General features: G+C 44.7%; 1 protein-coding gene across 1 annotated transcript in view; it reads right to left on the bottom strand.

Moving 5' to 3' along the window:
* RIN3 (Ras and Rab interactor 3) overlaps window positions 1–22,518 on the bottom strand; it is a 65,780-nt gene that overhangs the window by 36,459 nt on the left and 6,803 nt on the right. The window contains exons 2-3 of the mRNA XM_030949707.1: window positions 10,210–10,396; window positions 7,212–7,326 (exon numbers count right to left, since the gene is read on the bottom strand). Coding sequence (XP_030805567.1) covers window positions 7,212–7,326; window positions 10,210–10,396 — 302 coding nt within the window. The remainder of the gene's footprint in view (window positions 1–7,211; window positions 7,327–10,209; window positions 10,397–22,518) is intronic.

The following is a 22,518-nucleotide window of genomic DNA, read 5'->3' as shown; positions in this document are numbered from 1 at the left end:
ACTAGTACAGAAAATATTTGTTTTATTTATTTTTTCACCATTATCCCTCTGTGAATTTTAGCAGTATTTCTTCAAGAACCTGGACCTTAGAGAATTGGAAGTGCTCTACTGAGACATCCCTTCTGAGAACTGCTGTCTGCCCTTCAGCTCACCCACAGCCAGGCTCAGTGTCACTTGTGGGATCCCTCAGGCTGGCAGGGACAGCAGGAGACCTCTGGCCCAAAATCCTGCTAAAACCAGGTCAAGCCAAGTCACTCAAGGCTTCATCCAGCCCAAACTTTAAAACCTCCCAGGAAAATCTGCAAGTGCTACCCAAATAAATGTCTTTATCTTGGAAGTCAGGGTCAGGTATACCAGTACATGCACCAGTTTATTCATTTTAGCTATGAAGTGAAGGATCCCAACTTTCTGGCCTCAGTCTGTACCACAGATTTCTATCTCCATCTTCATTCTTGTTCAGAAGGGATCCAAAATAAATGCCATTAAAATTATTTTTTAAATGGCAGATTGTCTTCTTATAGGTTGTTTCCCCATATATTCTGTTATTCTGAGTATTACCAAAATTGAAAGGTTTTTCTCTGCATTTATGATGGCTATTTTTCTTTCTGGAAAAAAAAAAATCTGCCTATCTTCAGTCTACTTCCTGATTCCAGGAGACAGAGTGTTAGCAAAAGGACTTGCAAAACTGGGGAAGCTATTGCAAGGGCTGTCAGCACTTCCACAAAAATATTCATATCACAAAATTCATCTGCACAACTGGCCCCTTGCATTGAAGGAGTTAAATCGTGAGTAGGTTGCAGTAACCAAGCTATCCTCCTATTTTTTCCCATGACCTCATTTGTGCAGAATTACAGTGTAGTTCATGTGGGAAAACACCACCTGACCATACTGTGACATGTTAGCAGCAAGTACTTTAGTCCCCGAGTTCCTTAATCCAGCCTCAGCATTATGGATTAAAATAAACATTAACAAAATTAAACAGGGAAATCTGCCATAAATGACCATATTTGGCCATGTCAGCTGGGGTGCCAGAGGAGTGCAATAGGCCAGTCTATTACCAGCATCTGGAGGTGCTTGAGCCAACAGAGAGCACCTACTGAGCTGTTCCTACTCAATCTGCCTCCTCTCCCTGCCCTGTGAGTGTGTCCTCACAGCACTGGGACACACTGACCCATGCAGGCACACTCAGGAATTTGTCTCCTTCATGCCTGAGCTCTGCCATCATGCCAGGTGTGCCCACAGCCCTCACCTCAGGCTGGCTGGGATGCAAAGAGCAGGGCTTTCAGCAGCTTCACTTAGAGCTAAACCTGCAAAGAGGAGCAATGTCCATCCCCCTGTTGCTCTAATGCCCCTCTGTAAACATGCTGCTGCCTGATCACTGTTGTTTAATTTCCATCTGTGACTGTTACAGGACAGTCGGAATGACTGCACATGTCCTTTTTATCTGTGCAAATGGCATTAGTCTATAATAAACAGCTGTGGAGTTTTTTTCCCATCTGTGCTTGGGAAGGAGGAATGGCAGTGTTGAAGTGACTGAAGTGACTTTAAGAATTGAGCTTGCTTTCACATCTTTAGGTTGCACCTATTTGGGATGATTGAGGCAAGGAAGTATATTGTAAAATCTTAGCCCTTCAGTAATCTTTTCCTGTTGATTTCACATTTCCTAACATCCAACATGGAAAGGAACACCTTTGCTCATCTAAATTTCTGTTTGGACTCCCCAGCAAGACCTGCCTTCCTGCTTCCTCTGTATCTGGTGTAAATCTTCTTTCTGTGCTGATAGAGTTTGCTGGCAGATGTTCACTGGTGGATGTACAAAGTGGTCAGATCCTCACAAACTTTCATGGCAAGCAGGTGGAAGCAGTTAGAGAATTACCCAGGCAGGTTAAACTGCTGCTGTGCGTTTTGCTCGAGTTGTAATCCTTTCCTAAATTCCTCCTGTCTCAAACATTTCATATCAGACCCCAGTCTGCACTTCCTGAGCTCAGTCTCACTTTAAGAAAGGTCAAATAAGGTGACCAGGGCAGACATTGGATTTCTTTATCAACATCCTTTTTTGCTACCAGGCTTGCAGTTTTGTAGCAACACTCAGTGACTGCTCTTAAACTGCTTTGGAGTGCAGTAATTGCCTACACCTTTTCTGTCAAGGCATATTGTGGGTCCTTAGCACAAGCTCATCCCACATAGCCTGGAGTACAGCTGCTGTCCATAAACCAGAAATTGAGCTACTGTGTCCAATGGCACCGTGTCACTATCGGACACGCAAGAATGCAAGCACACCACGGTTCTCCAGGTGAAGGAAGAAAAAGGAAGTTTATTCTCTGACTCCAACATTTATAGTTTTCCAAAAGTGACAGTGGATTGGAGGGTGATAGGGACACCTCTCCAATGACACTGGTCAAACCAGCAGTCCATCAACTTTCTCCTCCTCCATAAAAGAAGACAAAACAATCAGTTATTTACAGAAAGTGTCTGGAAAAGTTCACCACAAGAATGTCCATATCAGAAGGCCTAGAAAATCTTAAAAAACCAGGGTGACAGCACCATGTCTCATCCTTCAAATGAAGTATTAATCATGTTCTGGACATTTTTGTATAACTTGGAGATAATTTATTTTGGTTTTCCTGTTTGATTTTGCTAAGGTTATTTCAAGACCTCTGTTACTTTCCAGCTTATTCAGAGTTGATCTGCAGAGAAGCTTGGAGGGTCAGAGCACAGAGAACATTAAGTCCTATAATTTTCCTCTAATAAATGAAATAGCCACACTAAAGCCAAGGTTTCACTACAAACCCCTCCTTCAGCTGTGCACTCATTGATTTTGGGGGGCTCAACCCAGCCTTGGCCCCATGTGTTGTAAGAGATGCTTCTGAACAGTTGTGTCTGGTGGCAGATTGTCCCCCCCAGGTACAGTTTAAATAAGGAGCAGCAGCTCCACAGCATGGACTCATGAGGACTGCCTCCAGAATTCACCTCCAGGTGAGCCAAGCCCCTGCAGCAAGGGGGGAGGCAGGAGCAGGGTTACAGGAGATGGGCAGCTGTGGCAGCATCAGACCAGCCTCAAGGCCCTTATGACATGAACCTGAAGAGTTCAAGGTGGACTTAGCAAATAAATGTCATTGTTATTATTTTAAAAAAATCTATTAATATGAGCAATATGTTCTTTATTCTGTGAAATTGCAGATAGTTCTGTTTAGTGCCATTTTGCTTACTTGGAAAGGAATCACATCCTTTTTCCTTGGTACAGAAGAGCTTGGAAAACAATTACTATATATCCCACACCAAAGATATGTAAAAGATTCCTGAGAAGTATGTGATCAATTTATGTGTTTTGTGAAATCAAATTATCTTCAGATACTATTCACAAAATTTCCAGAACAAAAGAAACTGTTAACTTTAGTTCATGGTGATAGAGCATCCTCTTCTAAAGGACTTTACCCCTGTGGCAGGTGCCTTCATGACTCTCTGTGAAAGTAAAGCTGCTGTCACTACCTGCACCACATGCTCTGTGGCACCCAGATGCTTCTTCCAAACTCTCAGTATAGGCTACTTCAGAAATGCACACGTACTTTAAATTTCTGATCCTTCCCTTTTTAATACTGCTGCAATGGAGCTGAGGTCAGCAAGATGAATTCTGAAGGTTTATCCATGAAAAGGAGAGGGAATTAAGCCCTGAGGTTGTCACCAGGTTGCTGAGAAGAGCCAAAGGCAGGAGCCTGCTGAGGAAGGGCTGCTCAGTTTGTGAGGCTGGGGCTCCATCTCAGAATGAAGCAAAAGCAAGGGGCAACTCTCAGAACAGAAAGTGCACAAAGTAGTCAAGATTTTGGCAAAGATTGAGAGGTAAATGCCAATACTGCATCTCTAAATGGTAGAAATCTTGTAACAAGCTTTAGGTCTGGGAGATTTCCTCTGCTTTGAGTAAGTAAGGGATCCTTCAGGCCAAGTGCAAAACCACGGAGATCCAAGGCTTTGAAACTGGCCAGGCTTCTCAACTTCCTGATGAACCACATGGTACCTGATATCAGCTGTTTGGCCTCTTCTACAGCTACTGATACCACTGAGATTTAACCTTCCTGTCTCTGGAATAATTACAACCAAAAAGAACCAGAAGAAAAACTTTAAAGTCCATTCTCCTGTCCTCTCTAAGGGCTACTTCATAGAAGAGGTGAAAATTTCCCGAAAAAAAAAAACCCAAAGGGAAAGAGGTTTCATTTCTTTATTCTCTTACCTAGTGGGTTCTTTGGGGATTTCCATTTAAAAAGAGAAATCACAGTTAAATACAGTGTTCCCATCAGAAAATGATACTTCTCTAAATCACCAAATATAAACAAAGTTGCTATGAGGAAAAGAAATTGTAAAACAATGAACCACTCCTATTTGGCAGTGCAATGCCAAGAAGATTCTGAAGGGCTTTTTTGTACTTCAATGAATGGCCATCTCTTTACAGAACTCAGGGGCTGGGCAACAACCTCTGTGATACCAGGGAAAGCCTCCTCAGATCCTGACTGAAAAGTAGGATGGAATAAGAATGGCTCTACAAACAGCCAAGGACAAGAAGCAGCTGGCAAAATTATTCAAAATAGTAACCTGGTTGCAACTTGAATTTTGCTAGATTGCAACTTGAATTTTAACTGAAGGAAGAATCTCCATAAAATCAGAACTCTGTATGCCGAGACAAATTCAGATTTCAGTTTACATCTGAATGCATCAACTGTGTGGAGTCTGAGTTGAAGTGAGGTGAGGAGAAGGATTTGTTCCTGCTTCTCCGAAGGCTGTGGGAGGAGCCAGCTCTCAGAAAGGGACAAGCAGCTCTCCCTGGAGCACGTCACACACATCATTGCTCATGTGTCAACCCAGACAGGAAAGAGATTTGCTGAAGTTAAAGAACAGATGTTTGGAAAAACAAACCCTGCCAGTCCACAGTGGCCATCAGGCTATTCAGCTAGGGTGTTTTACATATTTTCAGGAGTCTAACACCCAACTTCCAACTTACTTGCATTCCACAGCAAGAGAATATCTCTGGGGGTGCTCAGAGGTCTCCTACCCTGACACTTACAGAATACCAGGGATGAGTGAAGGGCACATCATTAATCTGAGGCAATCCAGACATACCAGCTTACTTGTCAAGGAAGCTCAGGTTCTAAATTCTTTTAAAGCATTTAGACATCTTTTAATTTTATTTCTGGAAAAAATTTTAGAAGGCAGTGTAGTAATGCAGCTGAAGCTAGAGAATTAATTAATCACCAAATTAATTACCAAATCTCTGTGACACAGAAGATTTACCATCTCCCCTTGTACTAGATACAGTCCTTTGGCTTTATTAACAAGAATTCATTCAATTTCTTTTAAACTTAAAATCTGGGGTACTTACCCTAAATGAGAAAGGAAGCAAAAGAGAGACCACTTCTGTACCCAGTGTGTTCTTGTCAACACAGCGCAGGATGGAGAACTGAGAGGCTTTCTACCAACTGACACGCAACCCTGACAGAACTCAAGCTAAAAATAATGTGAATATCCACCATAGGAATGCATGAGCCTCATGGCTGCTGGGATTGTTGCATATGATGGCAGCTCTCCTGCTTTATGAATGAGAGCTGAATTTTAATTACCCTCCTTCACTTACTTTGCAACTTGTATGAAAGTGATGGAAACTGATTTAATTCTTGCTTCTACCAGGAAGCTTGTCTCCCAGTACATCCTTTGCATTAAGGTAGTGATAGATTGGAAAATGCAAGCAAGCTGGAAAAGCATGGCAGCAAAATCTCTCTAGATAGGCTAGCTCAGTGACATTTTTGTACTACATTTTACTTTGCCTGTCCTAAAATAAATCAAATTTTATGGCACAGGACATGAGTGAAGAAGTAACATTTCTATAAATGACATATTTTAGGATGAAACAATTTGATTTTTTTAAACTTTTATCCAAAGGAAATCTTGACTCATCAAAAAACCGATTCCCCACCATGAAAAATCTAAGTCCTAGGTCAAGTTCAAATAGCTAAATAAAGAAAAGATTTCTCTACCCTGCAGCTAACCCTTGCCCTTGTATTCTTAATTGAACACCTGAAGTTGTGGCAAAAGCTTTGCTGCTCCTGCCCTCGCACTGAACACTGACCATCTCCCCAGCTGGGTGCTCCCAGGAGCAGGCAGGGGAGAGGAAAGCTTCCAGGGGATGCAGCAGCCAGACAGGGAGCTGCACCCTGTGCAGGAGCAGGGCTGTGACAGATTGTGGTCTCTGACCTTGAGATTAGAACAGTTTAAGAGATTCAGTTGTACCCCTGGCTTTAAAGTCTGTTTACAACACAGAGGTATGTGAAGAAATATAGGAGAAGGAAAAATTATTTGAGCAACTGTAAAAGTTCATTTGAACAAGGGGAAAGTGATATTGCACACTGATCTGCAGAAACACAAGTGTTTTAGCAAAGAATAAAACAGTTTCTCTGGAGAGCTGGCTTTGGGACAAAGCTCAATGGCAGAGGATTTAAATGTGTTCAGATAAATAAATAGTGTGAAGTTATTTTTATGAACTCTTTCGAGTGCGTGTTTCTACGACTATCCTAAAACTCAGGTGTTTCCAAATATTCCTTTGAAAATGGAAATCACGTGCCTTACACATCCATTTACACAGAGGGCTGGATTAGACGTGGCTGACTTTGAACTGGGTTAATTTTCACTTGCTCATGGCAGACTTGGCTATCCAGCTGGGAATGGCACTGACACCAGCAGCCACCTGCTTCCCTGGCTGGCTTTGAAAACAGCTCAGGAGTGACTTGTTGTTCAGTGGGACTGGACCAGGTGCAGGAAAAGGCAGCATAGCAGATGTCGGATGACTGGTGACCCCAAATTCAGTGGCTTGACTAGAGAGAGTCAGTGAGTTAACCAAGCTTAAGCTGCCAATGCTTTCCACTTTCCTCAAGACTTCCAGCTGGTGAAAGGCAGCTCCCCTCGCTTGATCAAAGCACTGGCGTCCTCATCTGGAGGTGCTTTATTTCCCTGTTGTGAGTCTGTAAATGATAACAGAAGGTGCAGAACCACAGGGGAGCTGAGGTAAAGCAGCTGCAGGAAATATTAACTGAACTACATCATAAAAGCAAGATCTGCTGCCAGGCACAAGAGGAACCTTTTCAGTGCAAGTGAGATTACATAAATATTGGTGATCACAAGAGGACGCAGTACCTTAACCAGAGCAAGACCAGGAAATGCAAAGAGCTTACTTGATTTTTCTTCTTTAATGTTGTACTCCAGCACACCAGGAGCCTCGTTCTGCACTGGCAGGCGGACTGCAAGGACCATGTTGCTCACATTACCCTCTTTCCTAACTAAGAATATCTGAAAAAGGAGAAAAGAATCAAGAGCTCAGCTACATTATATGAGCTTCTAAATTTTATTTTAGGTCATTGGCAATGTAGATTTTATCAGTACAATTCACCTTTAAATAGCCTTATTTTAGCTTCATTCCACTTAGCTATGCTTTATACAACAAAAAATAGTGAAGAAAAGGACATTTCATCTAAGTGAAATTCAGACCTGCCAAGGGACTCACAAAGTTTCTATGCATCACTGATGTCCCACTTATGCCTAAAGCAAACTATCTCACTAACTGAAGATTTAAAACTGCACTCCCAATTTGTTAAGTGATGGTCCTCACACCAGTGCCCTAAATCACAGATGAGTCACCCCAGAATGTCCCAGTCTAGGTCTAAAGCAAGGGAGTCACTTGTACATTTAGTCAGTAAGGATTTGAGTGTCCATGAGAGGAGCATAAGAGGAGCTTTTTATGGGGCCAGAAGATCATTCAGCATGGCAGGTATCCTATGAGGACCCTTTTCCAATCCCCTGGGTGAAGCCATGAGGCCAGACCAAGTTTCTCAGGGATTTGTCTGTACCAGTCTGGAGAATGTCCGAAGCTGGAGACTGCACAGCCTCTCTTGGCAACCTGTCCCACCACTTACTGTCCTCACAGGGACAAAATGCTCCCCTGCACCCAGTCTGGACCCCTCTGGTGTCAATGTACACTGCTGCCTCTTGTCCTCCCACCCTGCAGTGCTGAGCACAGCCCGGCTTCATCTTCCCCATGACCTCCCTGCAGGTGCCAGGGGCTGCTGTGAAGTCCCCTGAAGGTGTCCCCTGGCTGGACAAGCCCTGGTTGCACAGCCTCTCCTCAGTGGGTCTGTGCCCAGCTCGCTGGCCACCATCCCTACAGCTCCTTTCCCACAGAGCTGCTCCACCAAGAAAAAGGAAAAATGTCTCATTCTTTGTATTCTATGAGATCCTAAGTGTGTTTCTAATTAAAGTTCATTGTCAGGGATATTTTTAGTTCGTATCTTGAAGGTGCAGATACAAAGACAAAATAATCTTCACACTCATCTGTTCTTTGATAGTAAGCTTAGGCAGAAAGGAGTTAAGGTATTTTTAAAAAACTGAATTAAAAAATCAAGCTAATTTAGCCTGGATATTAATATTAGAAAGAGAAGTATGAGTTGATAAAATCATTATTCAAGTGTAATGTATGGAAATCTAGCAAAAAACCATTAATTTCTTGGGCAGAAGAATTTTAAAAAAGCTTGTGTAGAAGCCAGGACCTTTGCCTGCATGAGTCCCAGTCCTGAGGGCATCTCCAGTCACTTTGAAGCAGCCATGCTGAACACACAGCTTTGGGGCTGCTTCACAACTTCACACAGTGCTGTCATCTTGGCCTCTGAGCTCAGGAGAAATGGAGCCCCAGGGTCTCAGGTCGACCATCAGGGCAGAGAAAATGCAAATAAATGCAGAGGTGTGTGCCCCAAACAGGCTGATTTCTGCAGGGCAGCCCCCACCTTCTGCTGCAGTAAGTGACTACAGGCAGGTGGCACCTGCAGGGAGAGGCTCTACCTTGCCCAGGTCCTATCGCCCACATGGCACTGCTGTCCCTCTAACCATGACTGCCAGACAGCACCATCTTATCGTGCTCCATCTGAAATTTAATCTAAGCAACCAGGGAAATGAAACCTGGAAATGAATCACTTCTTTTTTCCTGATCGGCACGCCTGGTTGCCATGGATCCAGAGGCTAAAATTGGGCTCTGGCTGTTCAGAGAAGCAGGAGGTGGATTTTCTGAGCTGTACTTAGCCCTGAGTGCTGTACTTCCCCTGGGTCAGGGCCAGTATTGAAATCAGTCCCTTCTATTTTCACCACAGGTGGGAATGGTACTGCCCAGCTTCAGGTGGGCTCCCGGAGGGCAGGAGGTTCTGCCCTTGCTGTGGGACACCTCTGATGCACCACCTCTCACCCCTTCTCCTGCCTGCTTCCCACTGCAGCTGAAGGCTGTGCCCAAGGACAGCGCGAGCAGGAGGAACAGAGGCAGGATGTTCCCCCAAGGCGCTCAGAGGTGGGGAACTCCCTGCCTGCAGGGAATGGATAATGCCAGAGGAGGCTTGGGGCCATGCATGGCTACATCACAGGCACTCACACACATCTCCTCTTACAGACAGAGCAGAAAAACAAAGATCTTGCTCAATCTAATTGAGAAATCTGATTCAGGGTGAGGTGCACTGCACAGCCCAGGCTGCTCAGGTGAATGCCACTGGAGAGTGTCACTCAGCTGTGCCAGCATTTAGCCCTGGGATAGACTGACTTGGCCAAGGGACAGGTCCAAACATCCTCAGAGCAGGTGTGCCCTGACATCAGCTCAGGTCATTTACACCTGCTCTTCTCAAAGGGCAGCCAGGACATCTACAGCCCACTTGCCTCACCTGTCAGACCTCTCAGGAAAGGGGAGCAGCTCCCTTTGGCACAGAGCTGTTTCCCTTAAGCAAGCTCTAAGCTTTGCACAAGTGTGTGATTCTCTAATACTCAGTTAATGCAAACCAGATATCGATTGTGGCAATAAAAAGTACTCCCAGCAGCTCCCTGAATCTAAGGTCCTTTTCTTCACAGATTTTTTTTTTCATTGCTCCAGATCAGGAAAGTCACCAAACTGGTAGGTATGGTGGTGAATGGGAAGCCATCTCCATGAATCTACATGGTAAGCAAATAAACCCAGAGATAATATTCCTTGTTTTCCCAAAGCCAATATGTCTGTTTTGTGCTGTTGAGAGAGGTAAAGTGTCAAATGGTTATGGAAACAGAGAGCAGCCTGCTGAATATTTTTGCTTCCACATTAAAAAAAAGAACTGCTCTCCTAACTAAGGACAGGAAATGTGGCTGTCTGAACTGAAATTGCTTTGGACTTACCCCTGCTGTTTCTTTGCCAAGGATCGCCCCAGCCCTTTCCTGGCTCATGTTCAGCTGCAGCCAGACAGGACAGGTCTTGATGAGTTTGTCAAGGATGCTGATCCCTGGAAGCTGGAGGCAATTTCGCACAGCACTGGCCTGACAGAGATGTATCTCCTTCCCCTCTTCACTGGCATCTCTGACAGGGCTGAAACACAGCAAGGGAGTCCCCGGTAAGCAGAGCTGCAAACAGAAACCTGGGGGGAGAGGACTGTAGGTGCAAGCACAGACATGGGCACTCAGACATCAGGAATGCTCCTGGAGGGGCACCAAACCACCCCAGGCACCAAGGCTGTCAGGCCAGCAGGCTGGCAGGGTGCTCTGTGCTGGGCTCTGCTGGTCTTGGCTCACCCATCATTGCTGCTGAAGTACAGACACAGATAAGGGATGCACAGACACAGGTAAGGGGTGCACAGGGGTGGCCAGGGCCACAGAGGGCTGAGCATGCCTGTCCCCTGAGTGCCACCCTCCAGCTGAAGGGTCTGAGAGATGTTTCATGGCTTCAAAAGCAGCAGAGGAGTCCCTGCAGTCTGTCACAGACACATTTTGTGAAAAATCCTTTCTTTAGGATTTTTTCTCCCGAGAAGCTGAGAGGCCTTAGGAACAAAATGTAAACATTGATTATCTGCTGCTGTGGAATGCCACAGGTGGATCTGTGATTGGTCTCATGTGGTTGTTTCTAATTAATGGCCAATCACAGTCAGCTGGCTCAGACTCTCTGTCCAAGACAGAAGCCTCTGTTATTCATTCTTTCTTTTGCTATCCTTATAGCTATTCTTATAGTTATTCTTATAGCTTTTTATGAAGCTTTCTTTTGCTTTCTGATGAAATCCTTTCTTCTACTCTTTTAGTATAGTTTTAATATAATATATATAATAAAATAATAAATTAAGCCTTCTGAAACATGGAGTCAGATCCTCATCTCTTCCCTCATCCTAAGACCCCTGTGACCACCATCACAGCAGTCTAATGGCAGACTGGTGATAAATACTGGCTTCAAGCCATGGTGGTGATTTGACAAAGTCAATTTATCCATGTGCTTAGCTCTGCAGGCAGTGGAAACACTTGTGCTGAAAAGTCCGGTCACAAGAGCTCTACTGGAAAAGACCATGGATCCATGGGGATACAGGCCTGTCATTCATTTCGTTTATTGATTTTGCATTTAAAGAAAATGTAAGAGAACATACACAAAAAACGTTTTGCTGCTCTAATTTTCTGCTTAGAGGTCAGAAGTGAAAATAGGACTCTCACTTTTTATTTGGTCTTACTTCAAATATTTTTCCTTTTCCTTTTATTTTTAAAGATACAGATCTTAAGGTACTACATTTCAAATAAGGTCAGTCTTAAACTACTAAAAGAGAGTCATTTCAAAGGCCTAACCTGACACAGCAGGTCTGTCCCAAAAGTCAGTTTGTAAAAATAGCCTTTCATATCCCAAAAGCAATACAAAGATTTTATTTTTAGTAGTTTTTTTCTTTTTCAACCCTTCACAGACAGCTTTCTCAGAACATTCAGGTGCCTTTATAATTCAGGTTGTAGGTAAAGGTATTATTTCACACAATCTTGATTTTAATCAATCCTTTTTTAAGATCATAGTCAAGACAGTAGGAATGAGAGAACTGTGCTTTAAAAAAAAGCAGATTGAAATAAGTGGAACTCTGCTTGTGATAAAAGTCCAGCTTGTCACATAGGCGAGGGAATTTCTTTTCGATTTAACAGCCTGTGATTTTAATCAATATCATCTGAACATATCGAGCAAAACAGTGGAATACAGATTTTGGAAGTTACCCTGAGTCATCTCTTGGGGGTTTTTTTACAGAAGAAACAACCAAAAAAAAGCCTTGTAACCATGTGAAGGGAAAACATGTGTTGGATGGCAATATTCATACTCAGTAGTGGGAAAGAAGTAATGTATTGAAGGGAAAGTTGACATATAATGAAATGTTCCATAACACAAAAATTACTCCCCTAATTAGTCACAAAAACATGAACCTGATCACATCTGAACAATGTGTGAAACCTCAATCAGAAGGAGGTCAATGCTGATAATGTCCTGCCGTGTCACCAGAAGGTGACATGTAGGGCCATAGCTCCCGTCTGAGGAAATTTGTCAGCCATTAATTGTGTAAGGTGGGGCCAGCAAAGCACTGGTGCTCAGGAATCCCATTGCCTGCAGGGAAATGAGGGTTATCAACAAAGCCAGGAAAGTGACACAAGCCAGCTTGGACCTGCTGAGCATCAGGCACACAGCAACCCTGGCACAGAGCTCCCTGCAGAGCATCCATCCTCTGCTCCCTCCCAGGGCACAACCTCTGAGAGCCCTGCTCACAGCACCAGCTGGGGTTTGGCAACAAGGGCAAACTGGTGAGGAAAAATAACAGAACTGACCTTCCAATACATGTGGCTGCATGTAGGGTCTGAATTTTGGAGAATGGATAGAAAATTGAAAATAATTCCAAACTCAGACATACAAGATGAAAAAGTGAGAGCCTAAAAGTGTTTGCCCTAATGGAAAATCTCATTATTTCAGTGTGTGGAGTCTTTCAGTGCAGCAAATTTAGGGCAGTGGATAAGGCTTTTTTTTTTTTTTTTTTGGCAGAAGAGGCAGTCAAATATTTTGTGGGCCCTCGGGGATGAGGTATTCTCTCAAAAGCCAGACCAGCCTGGAAGGAGCTAAGCAGGCTCTTGTGCCTGTAGAGAGGGAGGAAAGCACAGATAAATGAAAGGGGAGACTGTGGCAAAAGGAGAGGCAGGAAGAGTCATTAAGGGGATCATATGGAATCAGGCAAATGTTTGGTGAGACGTTTCCTGTCAGTGAGTTATAAGACATGATGGATAAATTCCCAAAAGAAGAGGATTGCATTGTCCAAATCTCTTAAAATTCTGGGTTTGGAGCAGTAGCACACACTTTTATTGAATCAGATCTGTGCTGGCTAAGAAAGGGGAGTGCATGACCCCTGGGCCTTGCTCAGCTGTAATGCTCTGAGCCATGACACGCCAGTTGACGCAGTCATGGCACCGACACTTGACTTCTGTCCTGGGCACAGCTGTCACAAAGATTTGGATGGGGCTGTGGGAATGCTTAATCCAGCAATTTAATCTGGCTCTGTGGGAGCTCTGTGGCTGCACAGGGAGGAGGGAGCCCAGGCAGCTCCTGGGCTCTTGTTGTGCTGCCAGTTGAAGGAATTTCTAGGGCCACTATGGTGAGCAGCTGGCCTTTCCAGCTTGCTCACTCAGAATTCATGCATCAGATGATTGCTAAAGCCCCAGTTTTCAAAAATAACACAAAACTCTGTTCTTGTCCCACAGTCCTGCAAAACCCTTTGGCTGATAGAGGCAGGTGCTCACTCTGGTAGGTGTGACGTGAAGGTGAAAAGCTGTCCCTAGAGCTGTCTGCTTTCCTTTTCTTTTCTTTTCTTGAGTTCTTACTGCAAAGTACATTTAAATCTTGCAGTGGTTCTGCTAAATTGTATTCAGCTGGGAAGCAGGGAGCTGTGTGCTGCATACTGATTGGCAGCACAGGCTAATTAATTGCACAGTGATTACATTCACACACCTGCCCCAGGCTTGAAGAAGGTATCAGGTTGCTTGTTGTGAGGCAATAATAATGACAATGGTGGTTTGAATTATTGCACAGTGACTGTACACTGCAGTAATGACCACCATGACTCACTGCTTTAAAAACCTGGAGCCACACTTGCCAGTTCAATTTCCCAGAAGTGAGCAGATCAGCAAGGGAATATAATCCACTGAATTTTGTGCAGGCAAAGGCCTGAGCATAACTTTGCAAGGGGTTTCAAAAATATTGTCACAAACCTGCTGACACTAAGGGCTTCCTGGCTGGACTATATGTGGCTGGTCACTCTGAATTTCCCTGAGGCAGCTGGGACACACAGCAATTGTGTGAAACAGCAGCAGGGACTGCCAGATTAATTCTTCACTCCTGCACATTTGCTCTGAGAAGAGACATAACGTATTTTTAAAATTAAATCTTAAATTGTTAATCAAATGCTCTGTAGTGCACTGATAAGTAATGACAGAGTGCCTTAGTATTGTTTAAGCAGACCAGATTTAGAATTAGGAGCTAGTCTTTTATTGTAATGTTTTATTGCTTTTGCTTCTCCCTCTGAAAACGAGAAGACATCAAGAAAGAGCAAGAGCAAGGGTTTGCTGTGCTGTCCTCAAGGAGGGAGATACAATGGAATATTTATATTTATAGCAGAGCAGGAACCACAGGTCTTAAAATGTGTGTGAGATGGCTTGATACTGAGGGAGAAATACAGTCACAAACTCCATGTGCCAGGTGATAGAGCAACTTTTTGCACCAGAGCTACCTGGTACCTGAAGGGATACCATTTGGGATAAACCAGCTTGTGGCTGGAGCTGATGTGTGGAAACCCTTCAAGCCCAGTGGTTATAAGGAGCACTTGAAGCAGGAGGAAAAGATAGAAGCTGCTGAAGCCAACAGAGCAGTCCTGATGGAAATTGATAGGCAGTGCTGTTAATTCCTGTGCTTAAAAGAGACAGTTGGGAGCATGGAGCTTCGTGGAGATGGGTGAGACTGACAGAAGGCTCAGGGGGCTGGTTTACATCCTGTGTCACAACCAACCCAGCTGGACTCAGCCGCAGGTCTCTGTGCCACTGGCAATACAGGCAGATCTCTGTATCCTTTTTTTTCTATGGTCACCATCTTTCCCTACAGGAATAATTGGAGCTACATGGACAGCAAGTACAAGTTCACCCACGGCAAGAGACAGAGCTGCCTATGGTTTCTTTGGTTTAGTATCACTTCTCATTAGACTGGTGTTGAGGAACACATTGAATGGAGGTAGCTTGGTGTCCAAACTGCACAGACTTATTAAAAATCTTTGTTCAGACACATGTCAATTCATGTGCTGTTACTTTCAGTTCACTGTGAGGGAAATTATGCAATGCCACAGCCAGAGGACATCAAGCTTCATTTTGCTTCCACCTTAGAAATGGCCAGTTTTTGATACCATCTACTTACACACATAAGCCAGCCCATCTTTGATCACTTAATCAGTTCAGATCAAATTAATCTGAGATGGAGGAGAAGGATTCATTTACCCTCTGGACCTGCCTTTGGTCATCTTGCTGAGCTCTTCTTTCGTTCAACAGGTGGTGGAAGTGAGACCCTGAACCCAACCTAGCTGCAGGAAGAGCCCCAACATCTTTTTGAAATTCTGGAGTTGTTTCATCATAAAACAGAGTATTAGGAAGATGGGAAGGTAACAAAGTGATACATTGAAAAACCCATAGCACAAAAGCTGATTTTGTGCACCAAACATGAACCCTGACTTGCAGAAAATTCAGGTTTTAATAAGTGCTTTTTCATAACAGAGCCAAGGGATCTTACAAAAGTCAAACCAACAAACTGAAATAAGATAACCAACAACAAAAACCCCAATAGTAGAAAGAGAAGTTCTTGAGATCTTCAGGGCTCACACCCAGGTAATTGTGACCCTATAGTCGGAAATAAACAACTTTCTTGTTGTCTGACAGGCAGAAAGAGGGGGGAAAGAAGTAGAATGTAAAGCAAGCCATGGGAGCTTCCTGCATTGTAAGGTTCTTGGATGTACAGAAAAATTGGATAATGGAAACGATGTGAGAAGCTGGACGTGTCCCATGAGGCAGGCTTGGCTGTCCAGTGTCCTCCCTACCTTGCAGAATGCTTGTGTTACTGGTCCACCCTGGTGACAAGTTTATAGCTCAGGAAGTTGTGCTTCTCAGCCTGTGGTCTGTGGAAAGCCTGTGGTTGGCAGAGCACTTCCTCCTGCTCACTGGTCCCCTTGTTCCTCCTCTACTTAATTGTCCAACCCTTCTGCTCTTCGGTCTACAGCTGATGCTCTACACATCTAGCTTAGCTCAGCCTGGGAAAGACCAAGCTTAATAGCCAATGCAGCAGCTGTTCTAGCTGCCAAAAGGTAAGACAAACCAAGGGTCTCCTAAATATCCTGACACCTGTCAGCTCAGCAAAATTCTGTCTCCCACCAACTCCACCTTCTCTTACAGGCACCGCCAATTTCCGCAGTGAATTTTGCACTCTGAAATTGAAGTGAGCTCTTCTGTACCTGCCAGGGATTCCCAAATGCCCATTTCTGTGAAGGCTAGCAGGTTTGCATGCATCCGGGCCCTGTTGCACATGTTCATCTAAGTTTGCCAAAGTGGAACAAGTCATCACCCTGCTGGGGAGCTCCATTAAAGGCACAGAGGGATCAGCTGATCAGGTGTGGGACAGCTCACCTACCCTTAGACCACTCACCAGTGGAAACCAACAGAGGAAGTTACAAAAATGAACAGGTTATACAATACTTAAGGGCAAAAAGGTGTCATGGCCACTTGTGCAGATGGAAGAACTGTAAATTATGTGTCAATTTATTAAGTAACCAGTAGCCACTGAGTTTTCTGGTCACATATGTCACCAGGTTGGTGTCTTATGCAGTGGCTTGGCTTGAAGGTCTGATGGGTCAGCAGCACACTGGAGGAGCTGTGTGGACAGGCACTGCTGCCTGCAGAGCTCAGCAGGGACAGCTGGGCTGGCTTGGAGGAGCTGAGCCTCAGGAGCAGCTCTGCACAAACACACAGAGCAGAATGACCAAGCTCTGCTCAGCCCTGCTGCCCTGGCTCCTGCCAGCACCAGGTTTAAAGCCAACACATGGATTTTCCTCATTATTTCCACAGTGCAGGCACAGGATGTGACTGCAGCTTATCTGCTTTTGAACTTTGTAGAGCATTTGCCCCCACTGAAAGGTGAAGAGTCAGGTCAGCTCTGCAGAAGCCTTGCTGGATGAGAGCTGCTGATGCCGTGAGGGATGTGTAACCAGTGTCCCTCACCAGAGCACCAACCTGCTGCTCAGGAACAGTGCTGGCTCTCTAAGGGTGGGAGCAGCAGGGCCAAGTAACCCAGGAACAGAGAAGCAGGGGGTGCCGTCACATCAACCCGCCAATGCTTCTTCCTCTCAAATTAAACAAGCTTAATTGTAAGTGCTGATAAAGAAGCAGCAGGAATACCCCTGTCAGACCCTTTTATTTGACCTTGTCAACAACTTTTCAGCAGAGTTCTCTCAAGCGGTGGGGAGGTGTAACAGAACATTTAAGTTCCCAGCTTCTCTGCATTCCCTAGGTCTGCATTAAGTCTGCCCCTCTATTTAAATACACAAAGTCACATATACTATAAAGAGCTGCATGTGCATAAACCCCCAAACAAAGTACAAGCTAATTCCCATTACTGATAGTTCCCAGGCCAGCTCTACTAACAAACAAGCCTTCTCACACACACTCACAGCCATGGCACGGACAGGAACAACATAAAAAACAAATATCCAAACATTTCCTGAAGGAAGAGCCCTTCTTTCAAAGATCCCCATACTTTTTTTCCCCTTTCAGTCTAGCCATTTCCTGCATCCATTAACACCAATGGAATAATGGGATATGCTGCCTGTGGCCCCACACTGGACTGGGGCCATTATATCCTATTGGTGTAATATGCCTTGGCTGGTATTCACAAACTGTACTGCTGCCTTTATGTAACATTGCATATTTATTTTTGCAAATTTATTTTGTATTTATTTTAAGTATATATTTTGCAGACAACAATTTGTCTCACAAACATCAACATCAACTGCATTTCTCTTTTTACTCAGTCAAAACGTACTTTGTCAAGTCAAAACCACTTTGCAGGTTTTATTAGCCATGCTCCTTTCCTAACAACAGTCAGTTAATGATAAGTTGTTCTCCCCCACATTTACAATCACAGATTTTTTCAGGGCATTTGTCCTTAGCCTATTTCAAACCCAAATTATTCTCTTGGGAATGTCAGCATATCAGCAAAACTAAAGGTTTTTCTTTGTGTGCAGGCAACGAAGGATCATTTGTACTTCTGCAAGGCCCTTTCAGGGCAAAGAGAAGAGAGCTGCTGGAGCACCAGCCAAGGCAGGGTCACAGTAGCTAGAGAACAGACATTTTCCTCAACAAAAAACTGCAAACATGTTTGCTGGATAATCCAGCTTCTCTGGAAAGGCTTGTGCAGTGCAGAAACCAGAAGCAAATGTTGTGAAGAAGAGAAACAACTTCCTAGGCTTTAAGACCACAAGGAAACCCCAGATCTCCCTCACCCTCCTATATCAGTGCTCGAGAGGGGCCCAGCTGAGCCCAGCCTGGAGAGAAAGGTTTATTCTCTGCATTCCAAAACCTCCTGAAATGCTGGAAGCACAGAGTACCCCTGCCTTTACTGCAGGGTCAAGGTGGCTGGCAGAGGTTTTGCCCCTTTCCAGCTCATCTGGACAGGAAGGAAGATGGGAATGGAAAGCCAGGGAATGCTTTTCTATATTGTAATCACCTAACAAAGAGGGGAAAAGGAAACGGAAAATAGAGGGGAGGGACAAATTTCCAATTCAAACTTCATTAAGAATAGACTGCAGTTTAGCTTTCATAAAGCCATTCTGTTTCAAACCCTACAAATCAAAAAAATTATTTGAGATCTGCATGATGTCTTAGAGCCAAAAACCTGGGCAAAATATTTAGAGAAACATCAGACTAGTGATAGAAAGCCATGGCCTTGCTCACCCTGTGAGGGATTGAGTGTAGGCATGAGGCACACCACACATGAGAGGCTAGCCACACAAACTTCCATAATGCTGAGCAGTTTTCCTCTGCACTAAGAAATACCTGCAAACCCTTACCTCAGTCTTCATCTGCAACTAGAAATGGTTGTTTTGCCAAGGGAAATAAATCCACTGGACTTTCATTCTGCAGTATATGAAGGAGCAGAGCACAGGACTTCGGAGATTTCTCCTCTCATAAGGCACCACACAAAGCAGCTTGCTTACACACAAATATTCATGTTTTGGGTAAGATTTCCTTCCAGTGTCAGTATGAATGGATTTCAATATGTGGTACTCTTCGTGAAAAAAACAAATATCTCAATCTGTGAACCTTCTCTTGGTCTGTCCTCCTTAAGCCTTACTCCAGCAATATGTCTCAATTATTTTGATTGGGCATTAGAGAAATGTGTTTATTTCTTGCTTTATTACCTGATGGGATCCCTGCCTGCATTTACACTGGGGCAAGGTTAGAGATCTGCCTTTCTGAGGGAAGGAGAGGAAGAAGAAAAGGGCTCATTTTGGTATTTCAGGGATATGGAAAGGTGGTGAAAGGACATGGTCTCTCACCACCTTCTAGTGGTGAACACCTCCAGAACCCCTGGAAACAACTCAGGGTGGGAAAGGCTCTGGTCTGCTAACTTTTGCAACCGGTCTTGTGGTTGAGCATGGCCCTTGTCCTCCTGTGCTGGTGGGACAGCCTGGGACTGAAGGGCTGGTTAGTGGAGCAGTGTCAGAAACTGCTAAAATGTCCCTGCAGTGACTGGCAGCTCAGCATGCGAGTACAGATCCTGCCAAGCAGCAAGACAAACCTGCCAGCTCCCCCAGACCCCACCAAACCCCTGCTGGGACCTCAAGCTTGTTCATTTAATTGGGTTTCTGGTCTCTGCATTGCCAGGGCTAAAATGTAGGTAAGGTCATGAGCCACAGGCTTTGTGTTCAGACCACAAGACAGTTTGAGACAATCCACAACATGGCTGGCTTGGTCATGTCCTGCTCAAAACATCTGTGCTGCAGCCACCCCTACCTCCAGGCTGCCATGGCTTGTCTGACACTGGGGCACTCTGACTCAGGGGGCCAGAGGGGGGAAGAAGGCGAGTGCTGGGCACAGCTCTCTGGCCTGGCTCCCTGCTCAGCTTGGTGAGGCATGAACAAATCCAAGACTTGGGTTCAGGCCACTGGCACCAGTCACCCTGAATTACCCCCTGGAACTGCTGCTTCTCCAGTAAGACAGAGATCACCATGGTGCATGGGCTCCTAAAGGGACACAACAAATAAACACCTGAAGTCAGGCAGGGGAAATCCAGACTAGATCTAGGCAGCTAGCCCTAATAGCAAAGGGAGACAGCAGAATGCCAGGCCAAGGGACTGAGGCCATCACCTATCCCTGTCTCAGGCTGCTGTTCACAGTGCCCCTCCTGCAATCTCTGCTGGCTTCCCAGCACTGAGGACCCATCTCTGCTGGGAGGGTAACAGTTGTTTTCCCTTTTGGCTAGAAAGATTATCAGTGAGATGCAGCCTAAAATTAGCTGCTTTATAATCCCAAGAAAGGATTAGAAAGGGAGTTCAGGACACAATTACACAAAAACATTCTGTATTACATTACAAGGAAAGTTGGCCAAAGCCAAACTCTTTCCTTTGTGTTGATTCAGCAGAAGAAGCTTTGAGCTTTGCTTGGTTTCTTGTTTTGTGGAGGGCATCAGGACTGACAAATTCCTTGAAGAGAACTTAAGGGGGCCAAAAAAGGAAAGAGAGAAGAGAGAGATTCTTGGCAGGCAAGATGAAAGGCTGGGCTGGCTCCCAGGCTGTCATCTAGCCAAGTATGTGTGACAACCTTTTTTTGCCTGGAAGTCTGCTAGCAATTTGCAGAACAGTGATGCAGGTAGCCAGCAGTGCTGTCTGTCTCCAGACTCTGCTATTTGTTGGTCTCTCTCTGTTTCCTTGGTGAATTTTTTCAAGCAGCAGAAAATTTAATCCAGTTCACAAGGGGCTGCAGCTGCTTTCTGTTCTGCCCAACAGCTGCTTTTACAAGAGAGCCTTCAAAAGACTGGCTTTCTCTGGAGGGCCATGGGAGGGATGCACATGAGCTGTGTGGATTCCCTATATTTGGCAAAGTTTTGCCAGCATCCAGAAGGTTGTCTGTATTCAGTTGCTTTCAACAAAGCACTTGAAATGCCCCAACAATTCAATAGCCTTGCAAAAAGCTAAGAGAACATATTAATGAACATGGTCAGGAGATAATTTCAAGCAGTAAGACAGGTCTTCCAACCCTACCAGGGATACACAGAGCCAGAGCCAGCCAGAGCAAATCCCAGCAGCCACACCTCTTGCAGGATCATTGTCAGAGCCAGGATTCCAGGCCTGCCTCAGAGAACAACTCTCAGGGTGGGGTTTTGTGCTCCTCCTCATCCAGGGACACAGAGGGTGCTGCAGGAAGAGCACATCTTCCACATCCTCCCCACATACCAAAAAACTCCAAAGTACAAGCTTTCTTGCTTCAGCTGTAGAGGCTGTGTAAACACTGAGGAGAGCTGGTTTAGCTCCATAATCCAGCAGGGAACCCATCCACCAAAGAGAAAAGGCTTTCTGAGAAATGGATTCTGCTCCTAGCATCACCCCAAACTTAAAGTATGGTCTGAGGAAAATCAAAGTTTCACTGCTCAACAAAGATCCAGAGGATTGGGCTATGACATAAGTGACTACAATCAAATCAGTTCCATTAATTTGTGCCTCAGTTTCCCTTCCTAGAGTAACAGTATCTGTATTTAGCTGGTTGTTGGCAGGCTTAATATCCACGAACTACCCAGAGATCCCTTCATAAAGACAAGGACCTCATATTAATCACACAATGTGATTACAGTTACTGCAAACACTTTGTCCCTTTTAAAGGTACCAGTAATTCAGAAAGCAGAAATCCTTTACTCAGACACAAATATATTCTCAGTTTAGCAAAACAGCTAATAGAAAGTCTGGGAAAGGCACACACATAGGCATGTGTGTATTAATCTATTTGGAAAGAGCTGCATTCCATAGCACTCCCTGGCTTGTGTGTATCTAACAGAATATCTATTTAGGAAAATGTGACTAGCACAACCAGCTATGCAATGCTCACATCTGCTAATCCTTTACTGCTCAAGTAATCATCTTCACTTGCAAAAAGATTTATACCATTTTGGGTGCAGGCAAAGAGGAGCTAAGCCCTTCAAAACTCTTGCAACTGATGATCTTGAGGGAAGCACTGCCCTCATGGTCCCCTTCCGCTGGGTACAGGGATCTCACTTCTGGAGGTAGGCACAATTACTTGAGATAGTTTAGACAGGTACAGAATGGACAGAGGAAAGGCTTGTGGCTACAATATTTACCATACTGGGTGATGCTTGTGGCTCTATTTCATTTGCACAGGTTAAAGAGCACTGCTCCCTCGACCACAGCTGCTTCACGGGGCTGTGCTACCAGGTATTCTGACAGACACATTTCCCCCTCCCTCCCCCACAGAGTTCACAATTAAAGGACACCAGCTGAAAGCTTGCCTTGCCTCTCTGAGATACACCCCCTGACAGCCTGGGATGGATTCTGAGCTCAGCCAGCTCCAGCTCTGGAGTTACTCCAGACTGACACCAGAGCACGGCTCCACCTAAGCTGTGTGCAT

Source organism: Camarhynchus parvulus, chromosome 5, assembly GCF_901933205.1.
Source record: "Camarhynchus parvulus chromosome 5, STF_HiC, whole genome shotgun sequence".
Taxonomy (NCBI): Eukaryota; Metazoa; Chordata; class Aves; order Passeriformes; family Thraupidae; genus Camarhynchus; species Camarhynchus parvulus.
This window is presented reverse-complemented; position numbering and strand designations above follow the sequence as displayed.